The 27,500-nt window shown below is 40.5% G+C and overlaps 1 protein-coding gene across 1 annotated transcript in view; it reads right to left on the bottom strand.

Annotated features, from left to right (window-relative positions):
* Positions 1–14,198: 14,198 nt before the first annotated feature.
* The window catches only part of tshz2 (teashirt zinc finger homeobox 2), a 42,880-nt gene continuing 29,578 nt past the window's right edge, over positions 14,199–27,500 (bottom strand). The window contains exon 2 of the mRNA XM_076276973.1: positions 14,199–17,980. Coding sequence (XP_076133088.1) covers positions 14,967–17,980 — 3,014 coding nt within the window. The 3' untranslated portion in view covers positions 14,199–14,966. The remainder of the gene's footprint in view (positions 17,981–27,500) is intronic.

Here is a 27,500-nt window from a genome sequence, read left to right as displayed (position 1 = left end):
TTCAGTTCAGTTCAGTTCAAATAACTTTATTGCAATAGCCAGTATTTAAGGAGAACTCGGGCCGTTTTCAACATAGGGCCTGTTGTTCAATGTCACCAATTACTGGCGGTAGGGGAAAGAAGAAAAACAAATTGGTGTACATAGCTTGAGTTGTCCTGCTAGTGGCTAACACAGCCAGACGGCTACAAAGCTATGCTATGGGGGCAGATTTTAGACTGTGTTTGTGCCTCTTAACAAACGATTAATGGTTTGATAATTGCGATTGTAACATTCGATGACACTTACATGGTAGCAGAATTTATAATTACCGGTTGCATAACTTCTATGTTGTGACTTCTATGCGACTGTGGTAGCACAACTTGATTTCGTTCATTATAGCATAACTAAATAGGGATATCAATATCAAGTAAAAAATACCATTCATTGTCTCCACTGAGAATTTGATTGTAAGCCATATTGGACATGGTAGAGATATCAGGGGTGATCAAAATAGGAACAGATTTGATTGTGGTAAAGTAAGTCTATAGTTCACGAATGTTGGTTTACATTCTCTGTTCATTTGTTATGATATGAAAATTAGATGAGTAAATGTACCCCTTTCATAACTTTTGATCATATTCAATGTTTTTCTTTATGTTTTTTCTTTACTCAATGTTTTTCTTTTTCTTTATCTCTGACCACTTTCAAGCCACAGCCAATTTTGATGTCAAAATCCACTGTTATTTTTTTTTTTTAAACCCTGGCAATTAAAGGACTAACTCTAGCCTGGTTAAAATCAGACTCTTTCACTCTGTGAAAACAGTCTGGGGACACTAGCATTGTAAAGGGCGTAGACTTTACGCTAAACTTTGAAATCATTGGTCCAGCCGAACCAATCCAATCACATCAATAAGGGATTCCCAACGTTGCTTCCTACTTCCCCTAAATTTGACCAACTGACAATAAACCATATCAGGAGAACAGTCAGGAAACAATGTATCTAGGCCTGTCTTTTCTGTATACATTTTCACAGTCGTCTGACTGCAATTTCCGACGTTTGTAGCCGTTGCTACTACCGTTTACAACAGCCACTTAATAGCATCATTCTCTCTCATCGCTGATTGGCCTTGTCCTTTCTGGTGTCTGATGGAAACGTCAGAGAATTATGGTGTTCCAGAATAGTATCTCCCTGACATTACAGTACAGAACAGAACTGGTACCGCTATAGTGACGTGGTATAGAGTAGATAACGTGCCTTCTGTTGGTCAGTCTGCAGAAGGCGCGGAGAATTAGTCTTTTATTTTCCTTTTTTTGTGGTTGCGTTTACAGAGAAGGGCAGAGAAAGGGAATTCTATGGAACTGTGAACCAGTGGATTTGTATTCAGTCATTGCGTTAGAAATGGAAGAGTGACAATCCCTGATCACTGGCCAATAAGAGCAGGGCAATGACAGTTCCACATCCCACCATAAATACATGTGCTGGCCTGGGAGTGAACCCATGACCATGTGACTTATGATTTACTTCCTTGAGGCCGAGGACTCCATACAATGATAGATGTGTGCCTGCGTCTGGTCAGACTCCAGCCTGACACATAATCTTTCTCTTTAAAGTGGGAGATAGAGATAGATAACAAAATGTTCTATTGATTCCACACACCTAGGGTTTAAAGCTTAACAGTAGCACAAGGTTATTGTGTGCACAGATTCATGCCTGAACCAGAGAATGAACCACTGTGTGTCAAAAGCAGGGATCAGCATTATTATTATAATTTTTCTTTTCTTTTCTTTTTATTTTATTATGTGTCAATTTGTTTAAAATTGACAAAGATGGTTGTAAAAACTATGACAATTATTTCCAATATGCAAAATGACAAGAGATTAAATATGTTCAAGTAGTAGTTTAACCGCTTGGTTTCTTGGGAAACATTCAGAATAATGTTAAGTACTGACAGTTACATAAGCTATAATATAGTTTTTTCCTTCTACCGGATTACAAGTCACATTTCAGCCCTTTAGGTCACTTGATATGACTTAGAAACACAACTGAGCCCTAGCACTAGGTCTTGTGAAGCTGTGCAGATCAATATAGAATAAAAGATGAGTACCTGAAATAGCTACTTGCCTGATGTTTGCCATTATCCTCCATGCATGGACTATTGTGTGCTACTGCCAACCCAATCTTGACCACATAACATTATTGTTTTAACCATTACTGCAGTTATAATACATATAGTCTCCATTTAGGTAACCATGCCTAACACGTCTGGTGCATGTAACTGTCAAACTGAAACAATGAAGGTGTTTCCAGTCGAGATTATCAATGGAATTAGAATCCAGTTGAGATTATTTTGGATTGTCTGTGGATGTCTGTCAACTTATTTGGTATAACTGTACTCCATTTGGTGAAATAACTACATTTCTGTCAGTAGTTTGAGCAAACTGGATTCAGATGGGATTTTACAACATGCCTCTGTATATTACACAACACAGAGATTTGAATGTGGAAATATATTCGCTTTAGCTGAGCCAGAGTACAAAACTGTCCTCTCTTGGTCATGTTAATCAGCCTTGTAGGTAATGAAAAGTAGCAGCATGCCTATACCAGTGCACATGTTACACCTTTCAGAAAATTGTTTTGAAGCATTTCAATTATTTGAATCTTCATACATGTCATAATTCTTATCATTAATAGCATGATGGGCTCAAAACATCAGAACAGTTTATGTTTACAACAGAGGCCTCTGCCTGTTTTCTTTCTCTATTTTTGTTGTAAAAACTCACTAATAGCTTCAGTGCTAAATCAAATTATACATATAAGTATGCTTGCATCAGAGACACAGCAGTGAAAACCGAACTGGATAAAATTGATGCCAGTTCGCATTTGCAAATACTCTGTCAATCTGTCGTTAAACATGTTATCAAATAATAATAAGGATACGGTTCTCGCTTGTGCTGGCGTGCTCTGCTCTGATGTTGATGTGCCTTAATAGGGCAATTGTGCACTGGGATTCTCCTGCTTGACTACACATGAAACATCCTGCATCCACATTTGAGTTTCCAGCTGCACTTAGGACTTTTGCTTTATTTTAAATGTAGGAATATGGGTGTGCATGTGGCATGCTCGTGATAAAGTAGCTCATTTAGTTAATCAAAATGGCTAAAAAACACAGGCTTATAATAATTGAATATAATATAATAATTGAAATTATTCACCTCTTTTATCAGTCATTAATTCATCCTCAAATGTACTTGGAAAATGTGGTTTAGTTTTATTATGTTTCATTGATCAGCATTCTTAAGAAATACCTTGTAAATTACTGTTGATTACAAATACAAATATATAGTCAGAGAGTACACAGATCCAATCCTGTATAGCAATGGTCATACAGTTAATTTATCTTAAACACTGCTCTCAGGTCTAAGTTAACTTATTTAACTTATTAAACATTGTGATAGTTATTCAAATTCATAAGGACAATTCTATTCTATTGCCTCAAACTCTGAAAGGCCAACTCACTTGCTCTATCAATTGATAAGAGTGTGTCACTTCTGCTCTTCTCCACTTCTCTGTTTTGTCTCTGTCTCTTAGTCAACCTCTCTTTCTCTCTCTCTCTCTCTTTCTCTCTTTCTCTCTCTCTCTCTCTCTCTCTCTCTCTCTCAGAAAGTTCTGCTTGTAATGGTTGTCTTTAAATATTCATTGTGTTTCATCGCTGTGCTGGATGCGTGGCTGGCCCAAAAAAGACACGGCATATGATTGAGCTGCGTCTACATTTCTCTTTTACCTGGAAGAGAACATTTGAAAGGCTTTAGCAAAGTGTCACTCAATTCAAGTCACCTTTCAAGAGTGACGCTTGTAAAGAGCACTGCCGCGTCAGCAAGCACTGCATAGAGCCCATGTGTGCAGTCAGCCCCTTTATATATACTACTCACACACACGCACACACACACACACACACACACACACACACATTTTTGTACTGATCACAGGCCTCAATATGTTCTCATCCAGTTGCATATGATTCTGGGACATAGCAACCAGACATTTGGGATCTATCCAATCAGTATGCCACCAGCACAGCGTACTGTAGTTTGCAGATAAATACTTACCACACTGCCAGCAAATAGATGAAAGAGTTTTGTCTAAATCTACAGCTAACTAGTCAACATTCTTGTAGCTTTTTTTCAAGTTAGCTTTTTGGCTTTTTTACTGGGTTTCTGAACCACTATATGACATAATGAATATGTTAATAAGAAAACAAAACTTATTTCACACAAGCAGTTTGGATTCTTTTTTTTCTATCTAGTATCAGAAATGTGGGTCCATTTCTATTTTAAATGAAAAATTCAGGGCCCCACTATTTCTGTTATGGTCAATCTTTAGGGTGTTTCATGGAGTCACTGCCATCACACTATACAGTATATGGTTCTACAAGAAGAAAGACAGGTTGGAATTGATGACAGCAGCAGTGCTGGCAGAGGGAATGTCTCTCGTCATGCGTTGGTAGGAGAGCTCTGACTTGATTGCCAAGTTCATCAGTGCATTCCTCAGATGTGTCATGGAGGTTTGCCTGTGATGGCAGGAGAGCAGACTCAAACTGGAGCTGACATCTCTGCAAATATGAAGGAAACAAATCACACAGTTCTATTGCTGGCCTAATTTTTGTCCGACTTACTGAAAACATTTTAGTTTAAATAAACATAAATAAAACTTTCTGAGCCTAGTTTCTGAAATCATTTATTGAATTGATCACTTTTTTTGATCAAAACCATGTACAGATATCAGGTGTATGATGAGGAAGAAGAGGAGGACAGAACAGTCATTGCAGATGAGGTTCAAGGAACTGTGATAAACTGTTATTGTTCTTGTCCAACCCTTGCAGATGAGGTTCAAGGAACTGTGATAAACTGTTATTGTTCTTGTCCAACCCTTGCAGATGAGGTTCAAGGAACTGTGATAAACTGTTATTGTTCTTGTCCAACCCTTGCAGATGAGGTTCAAGGAACTGTGATAAACTGTTATTGTTCTTGTCCAACCCTTGCAGATGAGGTTCAAGGAACTGTGATAAACTGTTATTGTTCTTGTCCAACCCTTGCAGATGAGGTTCAAGAAACTGTGATAAACTGTTATTGTTCTTGTCCAACCCTTGCAGATGAGGTTCAAGGAACTGTGATAAACTGTTATTGTTCTTGTCCAACCCTTGCAGATGAGGTTCAAGAAACTGTGATAAACTGTTATTGTTCTTGTCCAACCCTTGCAGATGAGGTTCAAGGAACTGTGATAAACTGTTATTGTTCTTGTCCAACCCTTGCAGATGAGGTTCAAGAAACTGTGATAAACTGTTATTGTTCTTGTCCAACCCTTGCAGATGAGGTTCAAGAAACTGTGATAAATTGTTATTGTTCTTGTCCAACCCTTGCAGATTCTAGTGAGATTCCGAGCAGAGAAGAGGTTTGATTTGTTAGATGCAGATTTCAGTATCATTTAGACTCTATCACAGTTAGATGCAGATTTCAGTTCATCATTTAGCCTCTATCACGGTTATTGTTAGATGCAGATTTCAGTACATCATTTAGACTCGATCATAGTTATTGTTAGATGCAGATTTCAGTTCATCATTTAGACTCTATCGCAGTTATTGTTAGATGCAGATTTCAGTACATCATTTAGACTCTATCACAGTTAGATATAGATTTCAGTTCATCATTTAGACTCTATCACAGTTAGATGCAGATTTCAGTACATCATTTAGACTCTATCACAGTTAGATGCAGATTTCAGTACATTATTTAGACTAGTACATCATTTAGACTCTATCACAGTTAGATGCAGATTTCAGTTCATCATTTAGACTCTATCACAGTTAGATGCAGATTTCAGTACATCATTTAGACTCTATCACAGTTAGATGCAGATTTCAGTATCATTTAGACTCTATCATGGTTATTGTTAGATGCAGATTTCAGTATCATTTAGACTCTATCACAGTTATTGTTAGATGCAGATTTCAGTACATCATTTAGTCTCTATCACAGTTATTGTTAGATGCAGATTTCAGTTCATCATTTAGACTCTATCACAGTTATTGTTAGATGCAGATTTCAGTACATCATTTAGACTCTATCACAGTTAGATATAGATTTCAGTTCATCATTTAGACTCTATCACAGTTAGATGCAGATTTCAGTACATCATTTAGACTCTATCACAGTTAGATGCAGATTTCAGTACATTATTTAGACTAGTACATCATTTAGACTCTATCACAGTTAGATGCAGATTTCAGTTCATCATTTAGACTCTATCACAGTTAGATGCAGATTTCAGTACATCATTTAGACTCTATCACAGTTAGATGCAGATTTCAGTATCATTTAGACTCTATCATGGTTATTGTTAGATGCAGATTTCAGTATCATTTAGACTCTATCACAGTTATTGTTAGAGGCAGATTTCAGTACATCATTTAGTCTCTATCACAGTTATTGTTAGATGCAGATTTCAGTTCATCATTTAGACTCTATCACAGTTATTGTTAGATGCAGATTTCAGTATCATTTAGACTCTATCACGGTTATTGTTAGATGCAGATTTCAGTTCATCATTTAGACTCTATCACGGTTATTGTTAGATGCCGATTTCAGTACATCATTTAGACTCTTTCACGGTTATTGTTAGATTTGGTTGATGCTTTTATCCAAAGCTTAAGGGCACAACGGTGGCAGCTGTGACTTGAAGCCTCAACATGTCTTGCTGCTGTAATGCCAGTTCCTTACGGCTGATTCAGACCGCCGACGTGGCTTGTGCATTCTGTCTGTGTTCTTTGTGAAATACAACAAGTTGTTGAAGACAATGCAAATTTTGAAAGAATCAACAGGGTCAACCTATATACAATTAAGACTTTTACAACGCATAAGGGTGTGCATGAAGCAAGTGTAAGTACATTTGGACCACAAGTCAGGGAAATGAATGATTTGATTATTTGCAAACATATCTACTTAATAAATACAGAATGACTTTTAAAAATGTTTGCATTTTATACAGATAAACTTTTAAAAAACAGTGTGTCTAGGGTGAAACCTGATCTATGTCATGCCTGTTACTCTGGAAAAGTAACAGGCCTGACAGTAATTGTTGGATGATGGCCCCTACCCAGTTAAATCTCATTAAAAAATAGTACATTATAGAAGAGAGAAAGCAACTTGCTTGTGTTCTAACAGTTGGAGTCCTGTTTGACAGATAATGCAACTTCCTGTAAAGATGTCACTGGAATCTACCATTATTTTACAGGGTAACAGGCCTGACATGAATCCAGGGGACACTGATAAAATGATTCATATTTTATAAAAAATAATCTAAATGTATGCGAGGAATATTGCTTATTATTATTATCTTTTTGCCTAAAATTTACAAATGAAAAGTCCTGGTGAAAAAGAACAATCATAGCAAGGGACAGGCCAAAAACCTTACCCATATCAACATATATGCAATTTTAATTATTTAAAATAATATTTGATTGAGTTTATTTTGATTTGATATTGATGGAAGTATACATAGTAATGCTATGTTTTTAAATTACAACTGTATTTATAGATATTTCTTATGGACACAAAAGGTACCAATTTCAAGGAATCATGAGGGAATAGAGTGCACATGAGTGAATAGAGTGAACACAGGTGATTTTCAGGTGATAATAACGTTACATTTACATGCCAAATTTAAGGACGGTTTCAGAATGCCACACATGAAAATCATGCTACAGACAATGAGTGGCAGACTGAGCATGATGTGATATATACTGTAGCATGATACCAGACTCATTCCACAAATAGTTTGTCTTCTCTATCATCAAGTTATTCAATTAGGCTACTCATATAGCCTTAAAGTGTAAGTTCAGTGTAAATTGACCCATAGTCCTGTTGTTCAAGCTCATCACATGTAGCCCATAGGAAAAAGAATGAGACAATTTGGGACAACATGGGCCAAGTTATGGACAGGCAGCTTAAAGCAGACCCATGGGGCAATGGGGAGTTACTTTCAGTTTCCGTTTTGATGCCCTATGGGTCTGCTTTAAGCTGCCTGTCCATAACTTGGCCTACGTTGTCCCAAATTGTCTCATTCTTTTTCCGATGGGCTGTATGTGGTGAGCTTATACAACAAGGCTATGGGTCAATTTACACTGAACTTACACTTTAACTCAAAACAGCTGTTAGGCCCATGTCAAATTTGATCTTTTTAAAAATGTCAAATGCAGCCATGCTTACATTCTGCTTTCAGCACATTAATTAATATCATAGAATATAAAAAATATTCAATATTCATTATTGAATGTTCAGCTGGAATTAAGTTTTTCCCTTCTGTCCTATTTTTAAAGCAGGCCTACCTGTGGGCATGTCACTGGATTACCGGTTTTATACAGGAATAGCGCTTTTGAACAGCCACTGCACTAATTGTACATTTCAAGTGAAGTCTTTGAAGTGTTTCAGTTTTCAAAGGATTTGAAGTGTTCTGCTACTTCTGTGTTTGGTTGTGAGAATTGTATGCAGTGTTTTGACAAAGTGAACCATGTTTCCAACAATTTGCCTCTGTAAGAAATAATTTAATTAAAAAAAGACTGTTACTAGATTTCTGTATTCAATACAAATACTTAATCCAGACATTCAATATTGTAGGACTAGTTCCAGCCTCAGTGCTGCCATTATGAAGACCGGAACATGACCAGTGTAAGGTGTAACTCACATCTTGTTGTGAATGTTTCGTAAATTTTGAAAACTGTTTCCAGGAGCATATAAAATGTGTGTGTATGTGTGACAATCTGTGTGAGAGATTGTAAAAGTGTGTGTGTGTGAGAGAGAGAGAAGAAATTTCATTATATATAAAAAAATCTGAAAAATAAACAATATATGATTGTATATTATATGTGTGTGTGTCAGCAGGCCAGTGCATTGTATATTATATGTGTGTGTGCCTGCATGTGTGTGTGTCAGCAGGCCAGTGCATTGTATATTATATGTGTGTGTGCCTGCATGTGTGTGTGTCAGCAGGCCAGTGCATTGTTTGCTGTTCATCTCTGTGTGTGCTGTGTTCTATGTTGGCCTATCACTCTTACTGCCTGCAGCTGACCTGTCACTCACTGAGACACAAATCACCAGAGACGGCAGCAGATTTCACTCATTTCCTTACGCACCATGAACACAAGCGGGGGTCACAGACCTAAAGCCCAAAACTACATCTGTTTCCCACCCTGACCTCGAGCTGCAGGCCTTCCAAGCACCGGTCTGTCTGACAGCTTGTGTGTCAGCTTTCCTTTAAGAAAAAAGCAGGCCGAGAGTGAATCCTACACAAACTGACTCAGGGTAGCAGGTTAAAGGTAGGACAAAAATGTATTATAATGTCTTGTGTTTCTACTATGCTCAGAGGTGCAAGGTGTAACATCTACTTTGCATGTACCTATTGTTTTTCAATACATACTTTTCCCTTTTCCCTTTCCCTTTTAATGGCAGATTGGTTTCTTCAAGAACATTTATCAATCTAAGAACACAAAGAACACCAAAGTCAAAGTATCCGCTTTGAGAGTTTACCATCATAGCCTGCCCAGGGACATGCTGTCTCATCACTTCCAACTACTGGATATTATTTAGCCAATTAGAGACTTTATTTTTATTTTTTGATTATTTGCTTATTTGTTTTTTTGTATGTGACGGAGTACCGTCACTACAGTTGAGTATGCGCTCTGGCTGCCATACCAATGGGCCTGCATGGCTCTTTGGCGTTGTGGTCAAGCTGCAGAATTAGTGCCCCGGAGACCCGGGTATTGTATTGTGGCCTCTGTATTGTGATATGTATCATATCGTGACATTGCAGGCAATAGCCAGCCACACCTCTCAGTGGGTAGGCTACTACATATTAGGCAACAAATTAACATTTTGTTCTCTGATGTTTGGAAGCAGGTGAAAACTGATGGTACCGACGAAAGGGTCATGGGCTCATTGAGGTGTGTGGGTAGTGAAGACTGACCCGGTTTGATGAAACAGAACAACTACGGCAGCTCAAATTGCTCCAGTCCGGCTGGGTGGGGTTCCATGCTATCCTTGTGGGGCTACATGCCCACCAAGTTTCGTGTCTTTCAGTGTCCCGGGAATCCTTGACGGAAAACTACATATGCGGGAAAAAAAAGAAAAAACTCTGAACCTATATGACCACTGCTTCGCTGTGCGGCGGTCATAATAATATTAAAGATATAGATACATACTTATAAAGATATAAGATACATACTTATAAAGATATAGATACATACTTATAAAGATATAGATACATACTTATAAAGATATAAGATACATACTTATAAAGATATAAGATACATACTTATAAAGATATAGATACATACTTATAAAGATATAAGATACATACTTATAAAGATATAAGATACATAACAACAGATACCCTTGCTTAAAAAATACAACCTTGATGCCAAATGCCTAAAAAACTACCGCCCCATCTCCAAGCTTTCTAAAGTTCTGGAAAAAGCTGTCTGTCACAGCTGATTTCTGGCCACTCGCAACATACTAGAACCTTTTCAGTCAGGTTTCAGACCCCTTTATAGCACTGAAACAGCCCTGCTTAAAGTAACTAATTATTTGCTTCTTACGCTAGACTCAGGTGATAATGCCATTCTCATATTACTGTCTCATATGGGGTCCCTCAGGGATCCATCTTGGGTCCTATGCTCTTCAGCCTGTATGCTCCCATTGGGTGCCAGGTCAGCGTTAGTAACAATGTTGCTGTGGCTGCTGGCCGTGGCGTTCGATTGGAACCTCATAAAAATCTCTGGGGCGATTTTCAGCATTAATTTTTGAGACACAGAGCTCCGGGGCTATTCCCAAGACATCCGGGGCTATAGCCTCGAATGCCCAGGTCTAACGACTCCACTGATGGGCAGAAATGTGGTCATGGGTAAAATGCAACCAATTTGTGTTCATTGTTTTGACATATTATTTATAATTAATGTTAATTTGCCAACCCTGGTTATAACACAATGTATCAGTTTGTTGCATATGGTACTGTGTGTAGCATGGAGACCAGTCACACTGCCCATGCTGACCCCTATCCACCATCAAAAGTGCCTACAATGGGCATGTGAGCATCAGAACTGGTCCACAGAGCCAGGACGGCCAATCAGATAGTTATCATAACTCAGCACCGCTTTCAAGAAGCAGAACCAAACAGATAGTTATCATAACTCAGCACCGCTTTCAAGAAGCAGAACCAAACAGATAGTTATCATAACTCAGCACCGCTTTCAAGAAGCAGAACCAAACAGATAGTTATCATAACTCAGCACCGCTTTCAAGAAGCAGAACCAAACTCGGTGCATTACCTTGGGACCACATTGTGAGGATGCACAACAAGATTGGAGTCATTTGGCCTCTTGGGAGCGTCGTAATTAGCAAAAATGTATAGCCCTGCATGATTACATTGAAAATATTCAAGGTCCAATCATAAACAAACTTGGTGCACACAATCTCCACTACATTATTTGGATGCCGACCAGGTGGCGTTACAACTGGCACACGTCAATATCTCAAGAACCAGGTTAGTTAGGTATACTTAGACATCCTCCCATTTGCTTCATTGCTACAAGTGCTGAGAGGTTGGCTTACCAAAATGTCTGCCAATCAGACATCAGTAACCAATATTTGCCCATGTGAATGACTGATCTCCTTGAAACTTGATAGGCTCATTCATCACATGAAACAAATTTGCCACTAGGGGGCACTGTGTTTTTTGCACATACGTTTTGGCTTATATATCAGGAGTTGCAAGGCATAGAGAATATCTTCATTTCCAATTATTCCAACAATTCAGCCCCTGTCTCCTTTTTAGGCTGTTTGACCATTTCTTTTCCACCATTTTGTTTCTGTTGTGTGATTTCAAAAATAGCTTCAACTATAAAGTTCAGGTGTATTTAGTAGCATTGTATTTACTTCCTGAAGTTAAGTTGAGTGAAGTATTATATCAAATTTTAGTCAATATAAAAAATACCAAAATATCAAACCTGTGAATGTTGGGATGGCCCATTCAATTAAGTGGAACTCTGAGAAGCCATGCAAAAAATAAGTAAATATATAAATACACATAAATAGATAGATGGAGAGAGAGAGAAAAATACAAATAAAAGCTTTCACGGTTTCATCTCACTGCTGTATGTGCAGTTCCAGTTCATACAGGCCTTCTCCTGGACTTCTTCTTAATTAGCTGCTGGAGTGACACTTTTCAAGTGGCAGCCTGACAAGCTGATACCCAGGCCATGGGGAGAGAGGCAGACTGAAGTGCGCTGGCTTTCACCAAGACATACGGAGAGTCTCACTGTTTATTTGCACATGGGCCTATTTGCAACATACATCACAGCTGGAATGATTGAATTGTGTGTACAGAAAATTATTTTCAGTTACAGCAGTATACTATTTTTTGGTATATTCCATACCAGCATTGCCACAAAGAGTGAATCTGTTTTCCAGAGTATGAAAAAATGGATTAGACTCTAATGTGAATATGTCGGACAATTAATCCAAGTGATGACAAACTGAGCTACATTTCTGTTATGTATCAAAAGTAGCTTTCACCTATTTTCCGTTTGTTGGTGCTTGTGGCAATAAACAATTCAGACATAATTTGCGCAAACTCCATCTAATGTTAATGAAAAGTTGATTTCCGAGCTCCAAGGGAAACTGCTTCAGCACGTTGGCCGCACCTGCCAGATTCTTCCATGTGCTTCTCTTCTTGCTCATTCAACTCCGTGGCCATGTGAAGGCGGAGCCTCGACTGCAGTCACTTAATGGGATGTATTTCTCTCAGAGCATCTGTAATAAGTCATCTGTAGGAAGATTCTTTGTCCTCATATATCTGTCTTAATGTCTACATTTAAATTAAGAAACAGAAATGCTTGTGATCCAGTGTTACAGTAATTTCCCCACATTGTTGAGTCCTAGACCTTAAATCATTCAAAGTACTGCCTTTAAAAGTGCTAGATTTTTCAAAAGACCGGTGGACTGCAGATAGGAAGCAGGGGATCCACCAGTGAGGCGAGGAGCTAAATTATTTATGGCTTTAATCTGTTCAGTGAGGTGTGTGCGCTACCGCCCGTAATTATAAATGCAAGAAGAAATTATGGCTGAATACTTTAGAACTCATCAGATGAACAAACGTGATTGGCCGCTCATCTCCAACAATAGAGGGCACGCTGATGTCAGGATATTCAAATCACCATGGTGCCCATTCGCTTTCTCCCATTTACCATCAAATGTCAGCTGCCTGCTCTAAAACAGATATGATGGTTGGTGGTAATTGAGGAGTTGATTGCTTAGAGAGAGAGAGAGAGAGAGAGAGGTGGAGAGAGGGGGCAAAATTGGATTTAGAAATAATTATTTTTAATAGTACTAAAATAAGAGAACAAGGAAAAGTGTTTATTGGTAGGCTATCTATATACAATAGACTATTACTTAATTTGTGAAAAGTATAGGATTCATTTATTATATGTACCTTACATGAAAGTAATGTAATGAGAGGGAAAGATAAAATAGATGGAAAAAGTGAAAAGGGGCAAAACTAACTGATATTGAGTTCTATTTCTTTGAAACATTTTGAAACACTCATCTACTTAGTGATATGCCTCCAAAGACAGCCGTCAATTCGATATCATGATTGCTCTGATTTCCCCTTTGATACAATGAAGCATGAGCCCACAAACTTCCAAAGAGCTGTACAGAAACTACAATGTGCTGAAATAACTGAGTGGGGAATTAGATGATTCATATTGAAAATATGCTTAATTAATATTATTTTACGCATCATAGTATTTCAGTTGACCGATTATTTCATGTCATAGTTTTATTAAAATGAGGTGAGCTTAGAGCACTACTTCCTTTTACTAAAATAACCTTAGCCAAATGAAATAAAGAACAGATTAAACAGTTCAAATTTTTAAATCATAAGCCATATATTTAACACACCCACTTATATTTTCATCCAATATTATTACATGTTTAAAACCCTGGCTTCATTCAAGGAACACTATACTGATTGTCATCCAGTATCAAATACTTCAATAAAGAAATAATTCTTTAACAATTATACATTATTATAATGCTAAAAATTCCAGCAATTACCCATTCATTTAGGCAGTGAGTGGAAAAGCATATCTAAAAAAGCACACAGATTGGTAGAAAATGTTAATGTTTTATTTATATTGGTATAAAAGTTGCAGGTACCCCTCGTCTCAAAATTCTCCACAAGATCAGACTCTCTTTGCCACAATGCTATATTTACATTTATATCGGACACCATTTCTTTTCAAACCTTCCAAGACCTGTAAGCTCATACTGATTCTGAGCCGGAACTGGTGATTAAACATTTATTAAAGTGCTTTCCTCATCTATCATTTGCCACACAAAATATTTACAAAGCAAACATACTGTACATTTGGGTACATGTGCTAATGTGGATCAGGCCACCCGCTGGCACATCGGTGCAACATGCAGGTGTTTTACTAGAGTTGGAAATTACAATTAATTAACCAAATGGTCTTTGTTTAACAAAGTAATACAATAAAAATTGCCTTATTATACAAATAAATAGTAGTCATAGCCAGAGCTATTGCATGCAAACATCAGCAATTATGTTTCAAGCAGTAATACAGTTCATTACTGGTGAAGCACGTGAGCAGGGTGCAGACATCAGTTGATGAATTTACAATAAAAAAGAAAACTTTCTCTTCATTTTAGTCCAGTTTCCATGTCCATATGATGCTCTATGGTTTTCTATTATTTGTTATCTTAAATTTTAATAAGCACACAACTTAATGCTGAAATTAATGTCATGGGGAAATTGTAAAAATGTGACCCGTTTTTCCTGTAACAAAACCAAAACAACAACAAATAGAGCAATGACACTGAAGGATCAAGAAAACGGCAGGTAGTAAAAGACGGCCATGCTACTCTTTGTCCATTTCAACAAATTGTGAATGATTCTCTGGGGATTTGCTGTGAGTTTTACTCAGGTGGAGCTTAACGGCGTGATTGCTAGCAAATGTCCGGCTGCAAAGCTTGCATTTGAACTTAGAGTCACCATCCTCTTCTGCATTCACTGACTCCAAGGCCCTAACAGTCAGAGCCTTGGGCAGCTCAGGCTCTGTCACGACTTTAGTCTGGTGATCCATGGGCAATTTACTCATGTCTTTGATCTGAAAGCCAAGATGAGACTCCAGGTGGATTATGAAAGCTGGAGGTGTCCTGAACTGGGATGCACAGTCGTTGCAGTAAAATACCGGGTGACCTGTGTCCATGTTCTTCAGAAACTTGGTCCCACCTGTTTTGCGGAGCTGGTATTTCACATTGGCAAGCCAGTGGCTTATGGTGGTCATTGACAGTCCAGTAAATTTTGAGATGTGCATTCTCTCCTGTGGGCCCAGGTCTGATAGGAGGTACTTCCCCTCCGATGTCTGAAAGAGGCTAGAGGCAAACTGAGCTTGCAGAATAAGGAGGTGCTGAGGGTTCCAATTGGACTGTCTACCCTTGCGTTTATGCACGGAGTAAACCTCATTAGAAACATCCTCAAATCGCCTCACATCTGTCTCAAGCTTCAAAGCTGGAATTCTGGATGACATGGAAGGCTTCGGAGTGGTGGCCTTAGGGAGAATCTTCACCATGTCTGCTATGTCTGACAGTGCATGCTTTTGGGGCATGGGGGTGGATGTCTGCGCGTGAGATGAGCTTCTCTTGTTGCTTTTATACTTTGTTAAGTCTATTGGCTGATCATTGTTTGTGAACATGAAGTTATTTCCAGAGGAACCAAGGACAGATTTTTCCAGACCTCTGCTCAGTTCTGAGAATATGGACTGTGTGCGGGCAGATAGAGTGCTTTCAGCTCTAGGATTGACTGGCTTGTTAGCTTTCCCCAAGTGATTGTTCAAGACTGACTGTAGTGCACTTAGCGGGTTTATGCTAAGGACTTCTTGGGAGTCACCGAGGATCTCTGAGGCACCACTGTGGCCGTTGCTGGCGGGGGGGCTTGGGGAAGTTTTGCCTCTCTCTGAGAGTGCCGGGCTCGGCTTGTCTTTGATCACATCCCTCTCTTCAGTTCCACAGTCTGTGTCCAGCTTTGAAGAGGAGGAAGAATCATCCTGACAGTCGCTGTCGACATTCTCTTCCAGATCTAACTTCAGGCTCTCCTTTGCATCAGTGTTACCCACTTTCTCCTTCTTGATATCAGGGCCATGATGCCCCTGCAGTCCTTCAAGGCCTCCACTTCCCTGATACAATTTGCCCTTGGGGGCAATGGGTCTCAGCTTGGGGTTAAAAGTCTGTTTGAGTGGAATGGGAGGAGATGCTGCCAGGGGTGTGCTCTTGATTACCCCTGAGAGTTGATAGGCTGCATGAATGCTTGGGTAGGCACTCCAGCTTGGAGTTCCTGTTTGGGCTTTGTTGATGGCCGAGGCAACTGTGTTAGCTAAAGATTTCAAGATGTCCTCTCCTCCACCTGACGCTTGTTCCAGATCCTCCTCCCGTAAGTATGGGTATCCCAAAGAGCCGTCACTCTGCTTTCTCTCTTCTTTCAGTTCCTTCTCTTCTTTTTCTCCAGCTTTTTCCAGCGTTTTGTCCTTCTGCACACTCTTCTCCTTCTCTCCCGTGGAAGTCTTCCCTCCCTCATTCTCAGTGCCGGCAGGCTCAGCTAGCACTTGCATCTTCTCTATGGCTAGTGGGTCAAGCGCTAACTGCTTTCCCTTCTTGGAGGCGGAACTGGTCACTTTGATGAAGTGTCCCGTGACCATCATGTGGGTGGTTAGCTGCTGTAGGGTGTCATGGGAACTTCCGCACTCCATGCACTTCAGTATTTGGGACTTGCATGTCTCAAACTGCCATGTGTAGCTAGCACCATTCTGATAGCCATAGCGGTTGTTGGGAGTATTAGAAGGGAGGCCTGTGGAGGACCTTTGGGCCTCAGCGTACCCTGCTGCTCCGGTCGTTGAGTCAGGAGAGCATGGCCTAGTGACCTCAAACACACGTTTCTTTGCTGGTGGGACTAATTTAGGGGTCATTACTGGAATTGGTTCTTTCAAAGGCACTTTCTGGTAATGTTTAGTTTTTATCATGTGGACACTGAGGTCCTGTAGGGAGTCAAATGAATGGCCACAGAACATGCACTTCAACACCTTCTGGGCGTCCTCCTTTCCCTCCATATCCTGCATGTTCCTCTTGCGGCTTTTAGAGGAGGAAGTGGAAGCAACGCTTTTTTTGCTGTAGTTGTCATCCTGGTAATGGCCACTTTTGTTCATGTGGACTGTAAGCTCAACAAGCGTGTCATAGGCGGCACTGCAGTCCTTGCAGCGGAAGCGGCTGGCTCCTGTGAAGACGGTTCCACAGGCTTTACTGCTCTGCCGGTACAAGTGCACAGAGCTGAAGAGGTTGGGCTTGGCCATGCTGGGTTTAGGGGACAGGGTCTGCTGCAGGGTTTTGGACAGGGCATCCTGATGCCAGTCAAACTCAGTCTTTGTAGCGCTGCCGTTGGTGCTGTCGCAGTTGGCTTTGCCATTGTTGCCACTGTTTGCCTTCACATCCACTCCAATTCCTGTCCAGTAGGAATCAGACAGGAAGTTGGCATAGGCGGCTCTCATCTTCTCCAGGCTGTTGTGCATCTCCTCCTTCAGCTTTGACACACGACCCTCGTCTTCTTTTTGGCTCTGAGGAGAAGACACAGATGCTTTGAAGTCCGAGAGACGGTCGCTGTTGTCACTTAGGTGGGACTCCAGCTCTAGCTCTTGATTGGACAAAACACTGAGGGGAGAGTTCTGGAAACTGTAGCTGCTTTTGTTGTCCGTCTCTTTCTCCTCCAGGGCCTTAGGGCTGGTGGTCCTGTCTGAAATGTCCTCCTCAGTCGAGGGCTCCTGCTCTGCACCATCCTCCTCCATGGTGGGCTCTGGTAAGCCAGCCTCATCCTCAGGGAAGTAAACTGAAACAGAAAAAAAACAGAAATGGAACAATCAGGAAAATCAAGACAATCAGGCAAGAAAAAAAACATCATTTTTTTGTCTGTTACATCCTTGGACTGGATGTTGACCAATAGAGATTACTGCAAAAGCCAAATAACAAACACATAAATTGTAAATAAATTATTATTATCATTTTTACATTATTTTGGAAACTCCCCCTTACACTCATCTTTATTCGGTGCCTGACAAAACAATAACTAGCTCTTATCACTCGCATCATACGCCTGTGTATTGTTATCTGACACTAACATTATTGCCTCAATTACCTGCTAATTAAGCAACAGTGCTTAATTGACAGATTTGTCATCAAGTAATCTGATATATTGTAATGCTGCAATTAATGCTACTTTTCTTTGGCCTTGATATTATATATGTCATAAGAATAACCTGATAGTCACAAAATCTACAAAAATAGACTTAACACATTTGCCTTTTGTCTGATGTGTGTACATGCGTTCAAAAATGGTGATCTGGTTGAAGTAACTGAAAAAGATTAGTTTTTCGCATTTTAAAGATTTTAAAATTTGTCCTTTACATTTTCTGAGCAGTTTTGTGTCTGTTTTTATTTAAAAATACATTGGACATTAGAGTTATAGACGAGGCACTTATGCGTTTCATGTAGTTAATATTTCCTTTTGAGTTACTGGACAGGAAGTGAGGGGGGGGGGGGGCGGCAGAGTGTGAGCACCATAAGTGCAGCTCTGCAGCCCTTTAGAGTGTCCACGGCCTTTGGATTCTGAAAATAAGACTTTTTTTATCAATATTTCACAAGTGCCTCAGGAGAAGGCCTGGAGGTGAGCTTCTGCCAGCTAATGGATTGAGATCGAAACGGGCTTCAGCCTTTCAAAACAAACATGGATAACGGCAGAGCTGGGAGACACTTGCATTCACACACACCAGAGACTCCCTTACAATGCTCTGTGACCTTGATCTACCGGAGAAAGTTTTTTTTTTCCTTTTTTTTTTTAATGGCTGACCAAGTTGGCCGATTGCTCCCAAAACGCCCTCTCCAAACGTGGCATGTGAGAGTTGGAGAGGGAGTCATCTTTTATGCATGCCTTTCTGTATATATAGTTTTCACAGAGAGGTGGAGCACTACTGACTATGACTGGCTTGGAGCTGACATCTTAACTGTCCAGAGTGGAGCTCCCAGTCAGTAGCATGAAAGAGGACCAAGCAGTGTTTGTATAGACTCTCCCACTTCCTGTGTTCATTTCCATTAAACCAGTGACTGAGGTGGACTGAGCTGATCAAAAGTCAAAAATACTTTTGATTATGATTGTATGTATATATTTGATTTATTTCACTAATGTAAGAAAATGGAAAATGTTCTTTGTCTCACACACACACAAACGCACGCACGCACACACGCACGCACACACGCAAACAAACAGTATTGTCACTATTGTAGATTTTGAATGAACCCTTTCTCTGGAAGGTGTCCTTCCCAGTTCATCACTAAAAGTGTGTGTGTTGTTTGTGTGTGTGTGTGTGTGTGTGTGTGTGTGTGTGTGTGTGCTGAGTAAGGGAATGTGAGAGAGAGCATCAAGTGAGGCTTGTTATACAAGCAGCTGGTCTCAGGCCCACAAGATCATGCACAAGAGCAGGAACCTCCCCAGCTGCAGATTAGCCAACTGAACCTGTAAGTCACACCGTACGGACACGATAACACTTTATGAACAAACCGTTTACAAGGTATTTCTAAATGACCTATTTACTATCCATTACTGTAAATAACATTAGTAGATTACTTACAAGTATCTTATAATTCACTTAAAATATATATTAACTATGTTTAACAAACTGTTTAGACGTTATTACTAAAAGGTTAGTTATATATTTATCAGCTTGTGTAAGAAAGTGAGATGGTTAACACATTTATGAAACCTTACCATAAAAACCTATACCGTATCGTTAACATACATAGAAATGCTGAACTTCAGCATCAGGATCATTTTATAAGTGAACCAAACATGACAGAGTCTGTGCTGTCTCAAGCCAGTGGATGTTGCTCTCGGTCTAACTAGACTTCCAAAATAAGAGGCTGGCAGACCGACTCTGAGATTTAGCATGTCATAAACTCCTGTAAACCAACCAATCTGTGTCACTGCAAATTTATCTCCTCAGACAGGAATATGCAGAGGTCAGAAAACCTGGGGTGTCCATCATAAATCAGCCACTTGAAGTGTTTATAAGATTAATCCTTTGGAACAGAGTCCTGGCATAGCATGGGCCTGCTTTCTGAGACAGGCCCACTCTTGAGCCAAAGCCCTCGCTGTGTGTGGAGAGGAGGGAGCTGAGGCCCAGAGGTGGACAAACTCCTGAGAATGGGCTAGATAGGGACATGAGAAATACTGGTTAAACTCCTGAGAATGGGCTAGATAGGGACATGAGAAATACTGGTTAAACTCCTGACAATGGGCTAGATAGGGACATGAGAAATACTTTAAGTGGGACAATCACAATATTCTCACATCATTGAAGCTGTCCAATGAATAGTGGCTTCGTATGGCAAGGCATCTACACACAGTGCTTAATGTCAGAGACTTAGTTTAGCTTCTGTAGAATCTGCAGATATAATCCATCCAATTGACATATACTGTAAGTATGTATGTATCTATCTATCTATGTGCACTCTATCAATAGGCAATCTTGAGAGTATTCTGTTGTTTTAGTTAAATGTTGTGGTTCATATACTTTAATAGTGTGTATGAGGATGTTACATATAATGTAATATCATTGGGTGCCTACATTTCCCATGATATTCATACTCTGTGAGACAAGTGTAACTGACCTCCTAACCTTTTAGTGGGTGTGTTAACATATTTGAGGGAAATCAGTACAAACATCAACATTTGTCCCTGAGAATGCCAACATTTCCCCACATTGATCGTACCAGCCGAAGTGGGCAGCCGGGACTTGGCCAGGAGACAGCTGTGATATCTCCAGCCTTTTGTGAGTCTCCATGTGGTAACACTATCTTCAGAGGACCCAGGGCAAATCAGAGGAGCCGCTGACATCTCCATGTGTCTGTGTCTCTCTGTCATGCGTGCCGCGCCTTGCCAGGCCCAGCCCTGTGTCTCAGGCTACAGTTTTTGCAGAGCACAAATCAATAGCTCTTTTTACTTCCCATTGATTGCCCAGCGGTGGGAGCGACCTAAGCAGCGCTGTTATGACATTTCTAGATTTCCCCCTGTCCTTGGAACAATCAATTACAAGCACATGGCAATCAAAACCTCTTTGCAAAATGAACCTGCTTCATGACATTTTCATCTGGTGGATTTATGCCATGCTTTAAAAAAGTGGGAGAGTGAGAGAGCAAGGCCCACTGTGTCCTGCATGAAAAAACCTGCACACACACACACACACACACACACACACACACACACACACACCAGGTCAGGCATAGAAACCAAGTAAAGTGCTGTGTTTTACCACTGAGAGAAAGGCTTTGGTAAATTTCATTTGTGTTACTTCCATTTGCAATAAAAAAGTTGTATTGCAGCACATTTGCCTGTGCACCCAGTTACATGCCAACCTTCCCCACATATGTACCTAGTAAGCTAGGCGTACAAGCTAGGCGCACAAGCTTGGAGCGCAAGCTAGGCGTACAAGCTAGGCGTGCCAGCTAGTCTGGCACTGCCTTTTGCCCAAAGTGAAGCTCCTGGGCACTGTGATGAAGTTTACCGGAGTGTATTTGGCTTCCATTGTGATTGAGGACAGTGGTCATCTTCTGTGACACTGTACATATCTATCAATGTTGAAAATCCACTGGCAATGTGACATGCCATGCAACCACTGAATTTAAAAAAGGACTATGCAATTCCAAACTTCAACAATTTCACCCCTGAGCTGTTTGAGTAGAAGGCTTATAGTTAGGATCAGAGCATGCATGCATCTCCCTCATCAAACGCCATATTAGGATTTTAGATATCAGACACTGGGCTAGCAAGGATTAGTATTTTAATGCTAACACACTGTAGGGTTTTGAGCTGTACGAGTAGAAGGCTTATAGTTATGATCAGAACTGCGCTAGTCTGTAGGGTTTTGAGCACTAGTCTGTAGGGTTTTGGGTACTAGTCTGTAGGGTTTTGAGCACTAGTCTGTAGGGTTTTGAGCTGTATGAGTAGAAGGGTTATAGTGTAGTTAGGATCAGAACTGCACTAGTCTGTAAGGTTTTGGGGGTCTCTGGGTTACACCATTAGAAGTGGGTCATTAAGGAGATCAATGAGAGTGTAAAGGCCTGTGTGGGCCCATCCTTAATAGACTCAATGAAACACACTGCCAATGTGGAGCCTGGGGCAGAGAGTGCTTATTCACACTCCTTCCCTCTCTTTCTGCCTCATATGAAGATGTCCTGCGCCCACACATATAACAGCACACCTAATTAAGGTGAGATGGTTTTCAGACAGATATAATGTTTACATCAGCAAAGGATAAAATTGCAGTCCCATCCCTATTTTTCCATGGAGGAGTCAAGAGTCCAGAGTAAGTCAATTTGAAATGTTGAAAAGTATACTTTTCAGAAACAACATCTCCTGTATTGCACACGATCGTCCACATGAGCAACATGATTTCAGCCGCTGCAGCTGGATGGATTTAGCGTTGCCTCAAGAACCAAATGATAGAGAGCGAAGTGAGACAGAGTGGAAGCAGGACGGAGGGGAGAGAAAGGCGGAAAAGAAATCTTCCCAAAACTGAGTTGTGTGATGGGGTCAGATCTGGACACCATGCCACTGAAAGATGATGGTTCATTTTTGTATGCATGACGGGCATGTTCCTTAAAGCCGAATTACCTACTTCACTAAACAGGAGTCACTCATGCAGATAAACGCGGCGCTTTCATACACCCACACATGAAATATTTAATGGCCTAATATAATCAAACAGAGACCCACAATTCAGAAGGGACATGGCAGCAAAGTTACACACATGGACATTTTGCCATAATAGGAGGCTGTACACAGAAATAAAACCGTCTACCTAGGCATTAGTCAAAGTGACATATTTTCACTGACATTTATGAGAATATCTGTCCTTATATGCCCATCGTCAAACGTGCACACGCTGCATTTCTTGATTGCACACAGGATTTCTTTATGGCACAAAAGAAGTTAGATGGCAGTGTTGATCACTTTTGAGTGTTTTCTCAAATGTAAATGTTGATGGCAACTTGGAGGTTTAGGCATTCTGCTAGACGACTAATTTTGTTCTGCGCTGCTAAGCAAACTTTTAAAGGATGAATTCTGAAGAGGGAGACCAGGTTAATGATGCCATCATTGTCAATTCATATCACATGTACATACATTGTAGGAAAATTCAATAAATTCAAGGAAACAATATGATGAACAATATGGTTTGCAAATAAAGGTTATGTCACAAATAAAGGTTGTCATTCTTGTGATTTTTCCTCTCCCTGCAAGTGTGTGTGTGTGTGTGTGTGTGCGTGTGTGGCTGTGTGTGTGTGTGTGTGTGCGTGATGTCATTTGGCAGGGGTACTGCTCTTGTGTGTGTGTGTGTGTGCGGCCGTGCGTGCGTGTGAGTGTGTGTGCATGTGTGTGTGTGTGTTTTATGTCATTTGGCAGGGGTCAGTGTTTCCCATACATTGACTTATTTGTGGCGGCCCACCACAATATCAACATTGACCACCACATAATGATTTTCCAGGTTGTACTACATTGTGCTTAAAGCTGGTTAGAATCATAACCATGCTACGCTAATTTGTTAAAAACTGTTGCATTCAAGTTAATTCTGCAAACCAACCACCACAAATAGAATTCAATTCAGTGGGAAACACTGTGGGTACTGCTCTTGTGTGTGTGTGTGTGTGTGTGTGTGTGTGTGTGTGTGTGTGTGTGTGTGTGTGTGTGTGTGATGTCATTTGGCAGGGGTACTGCTCTTTCGCAGCTGCTGGAAGGTTGTGCTCCTGGACACCTCACTCCCCCAACTGTGTGATCAGAGCTGAGAGGCAGCAGAGGCTCAGTCAGGCTGCTTCACTGCAGCCTCATCTCTCTCTCTCTCTCTCTTTCTCTCTTGCTCCCTCTCTCTCTCGCTCTCTTGCTTTCTCTCTCTCTCTCCCTCTCTCTTTCTCTCTCTCTCTCTTTCTCTCTTGCTCCCTCTCTCTCTCTCTCTCTCTCTTGCTCCCTCTCTCTCTCGCTCTCTTGCTTTCTCTCTCTCTCTCGCTCTCTCTCTCTCTCTTGCTCCCTCTCTCTCTCTCTCTCTCTCTCTCACAGTCTCAGGCTGGTGATGTTAACTAACAGACATCATTGTCAAACTCTTTTTCTTAAGTCAGACTAGATTACTGAATCATTTAGTCCATCATTTACTAACAAATTAATAATGACATAAAATGTTTTACAATATTTCATAAAAACATGTAAAGATGAGGTAACACTGTAATAATCACAAGGCAATACATATATCTAAAATACTTATTTTATATTACAACTTTAAGTAAAACAGATTCCATTGAAGTAGGCCTAAGGAGAAGTCTGGCGATTTTTCATATAGATCTATGTGATCTAGAAAGATATAATGTTCACATAGAACTATGTGAAAATTCGCTGTATTTCAAATTTAAGTCATGTTATTGAACAATATTAATTTTTCTTTTAGTAGTAGTTTATTTTTGGACATAGATTATGTTTAACTCCAGCCATTTTCAAGCTGCATATGCAGTGTGGGCTGCTGTTACTATTCTTACTATTTGTGAGGTTAAAGGTAAAGATTACCAAACGCAACTGTTAGATCTGATGCTAGTCTGTACAGTTACTGATGGCAGAAGGGAATGGAAGCAGGCAAAGGTACAGCAGACAGCAGAGGAGACAGACCTATTACCTAGTTTCAGCTAATCCTGTTTGATATGGATTTTGTTTTGCTTTGTTTTGGTTTAAATACATGCTGTCATGACATGCCTATACTGATTCTACAGCACAAAACACTACTGTTTGGTCGACAGATGCAATCCAAACCAGAGGAAGAAATAGTTCAAAACGGACCTGAAATTGCTTTGCTCTCTTTGAGATTATTACATTTGACTGAATATTGGAACCAGTTTAGCAGTACGTTCAGTGAACAAAATAGTGGGTATCTTTAATTATGTGACTACAGGGTCAGGCAACAGTAAAGGCCGAATAAAAAAAAAAGTCCTTAACATATTTATGAGTAAATATGTTTCATTACATGATGCAACCATTTGCAAGGCAAAAGCTACAATCTTCAGTGGCCCTCTTGGATTCAGACATGAGTGCTGTTAAGGGCCATGTGCCTCACAGCCAGCTCAATGCTACATTGAGCATAAGATGCATCTTAGGATGTATCAAGATATTTCCCTGTGTACCAAAAAGCAGTTCAATCATCTCTACGATCTCTGTTTGATTGGTTTTCCCTGAGTGTCCTTAGCAGTTTAATCATCTCTACGAGCTCAGTTTGATTGGTTGGCCTGGACCTTAACACAATTTTCAGATGCATTGTCTCCCATGTAAGACCAAAGATATGTGTTGCATTACACTGTGGTGCTTCCTCAAATAAAAACATAATACTGTATATGATCTCATTTTCACATGAATATGATCTCAAACTAGCCATTCATTTTCAATTCCTTGTAAATACAAATCCACAAAGAACATGTATCCTACTGTTATCCTTGTTTGGCATTTTCTTTCTTTTTTCACTTCAATTGTTCATTTTCATTTTCACTTTTCTTGTAACATTTCTTGTTGCTGTTTTTTCCTATACTGATCACCTGCACTCCTGACTTATACTTATTCATCTCATGCATGCTCAAACCTACATGAATGACAATAATCAAATCCAAAGAGGTGGTTTGGGAAACACTCTTTCAGTCTTGGCAGGATACTCTGAGACATGGTAACTGAAAAGCACCCCAGGTAAGTTGGGATCCTCAGCTTAACCCTTGCACTTCTCTCTTACTGTACAAGACTAATACGATGGGGAGGAGAAGTGCAAGTTTATGCTGATTCTAGACTTTCTTTCATTTTGTACTCTCTCTTCTCTCAAGCAGCCTTTGCCTCCCTCTGTATCTCCTCTTTCCAAAATGAAGACAATAAAAATATATCTCTCTTCGAAATCTCTTCTGACCATGCAATTCCAACTGAAATAACCTGCAATTACAGCATCCTTATTTTGTTTTCTTAATAAAAAAACCCACTTATTTTCCACATCTGCAACAGATATAAATGTTGACCTCTTTAGTGGAAAAAAACGTCATAAATGTTGTTTGTCATAAATACTTAACCCACACATTTCTGATAAGAGCTGTGGGCCTTTGCCTGTCTGGACCTCCTAGACACCTCCTCAGGGACACCTCTGCTGTGGGGAGCGTGTTTGACCGGTGCCCCGTCCCAAAGGGACTGACATGATCCAGTCTGATGCGGCGCCTCTGTGCAGGAGCAGAGCCCATCCTCTGTCCACCCCCAGTCCAGCACATCACAGGCTTGACCATACCGACACAGCTGAGGACAGAGCAGCCCACTGTGATTGAATATGTGTCTGTGTGTGGATGGGAGGTCAGAGGCCTAACGGACTGAAACTCACACAAGGCTACTATTTTTCTTCCACATACCTGTCTTCTCATACCTCTATTAAAACAGAGACACTTGACAATACACACGCTGATGGCCAATATGTGAGAGCATGTAGCTGACTAATGCAAGCTTGTGTGTGTGTGTGTGTGGGTGTGTGTATCAAAACATCCTGCATCCTTTCCCCCTGGCCTCTATATAGATCTTTCATTAGGTCCTGGAGCTCTTCCAAGATGGCACTTCTCCTATCCCAGCAGTTTTGAGCTGCTTTCAGCAAAGGAGGCATATTTTTACATTCCAAGTTCATTAATAGTAGATTGCCACTTTTTCCCTTCATTAAATACAATGAGGCTCCACTGTAAATTTGGGAGCGAGAAGCGCCTCTGTCAGCTGCTTGTGCTTCTGAGGCCTCGAGACACCGCTCATATCCACCCTCCGCTGAAGATGGGAAGCAGCCAGAGGGCTGGAGAGAGAGAGAGAGAGAGAGAGAGAGAGAGAGAGAGAGAGAGAGAGAGAGAGAAGAAGAAGAAAGGAGGAGGTAGGAGGTTTTAAAGATGTCTTGGAAAATCTTGGCCACCAAAGTACTCCCCACTTTTGTGTGCATTCATTTCAATGGCAAATTTGTCAAGAACTGTTATCTGACACACACGCACATGCACACACACACACACACACACACACACACACACACACACACAAATACAAATACACACACACACACACACAGACATATCAACACACTGTTGTCAGGCATCCTTGGCAAAATGATTAGGGCCCGCTGTTTTTTCCCCCGGTATGGCGCAAACTCCTGGATCAGCCCGGCGAGCGTTGTCACTCCTCTGACAGCCTCCTCCAAAAACAATGCGAGCCCAGATCCTGAGATGCGCTGGCAACCCCCTATCCCTGAAAAGTCTCTGCAACCCCCCCCCCCCCCACT

This window comes from Alosa pseudoharengus, unplaced genomic scaffold (assembly GCF_046254945.1).
Source record: "Alosa pseudoharengus isolate Yale_2024_CS ecotype anadromous, Long Island Sound unplaced genomic scaffold, YU_APseudo_1.1 YU_APseudo_1.1_scf_9, whole genome shotgun sequence".
NCBI lineage: Eukaryota > Metazoa > Chordata > Actinopteri > Clupeiformes > Clupeidae > Alosa > Alosa pseudoharengus.
This window is presented reverse-complemented; position numbering and strand designations above follow the sequence as displayed.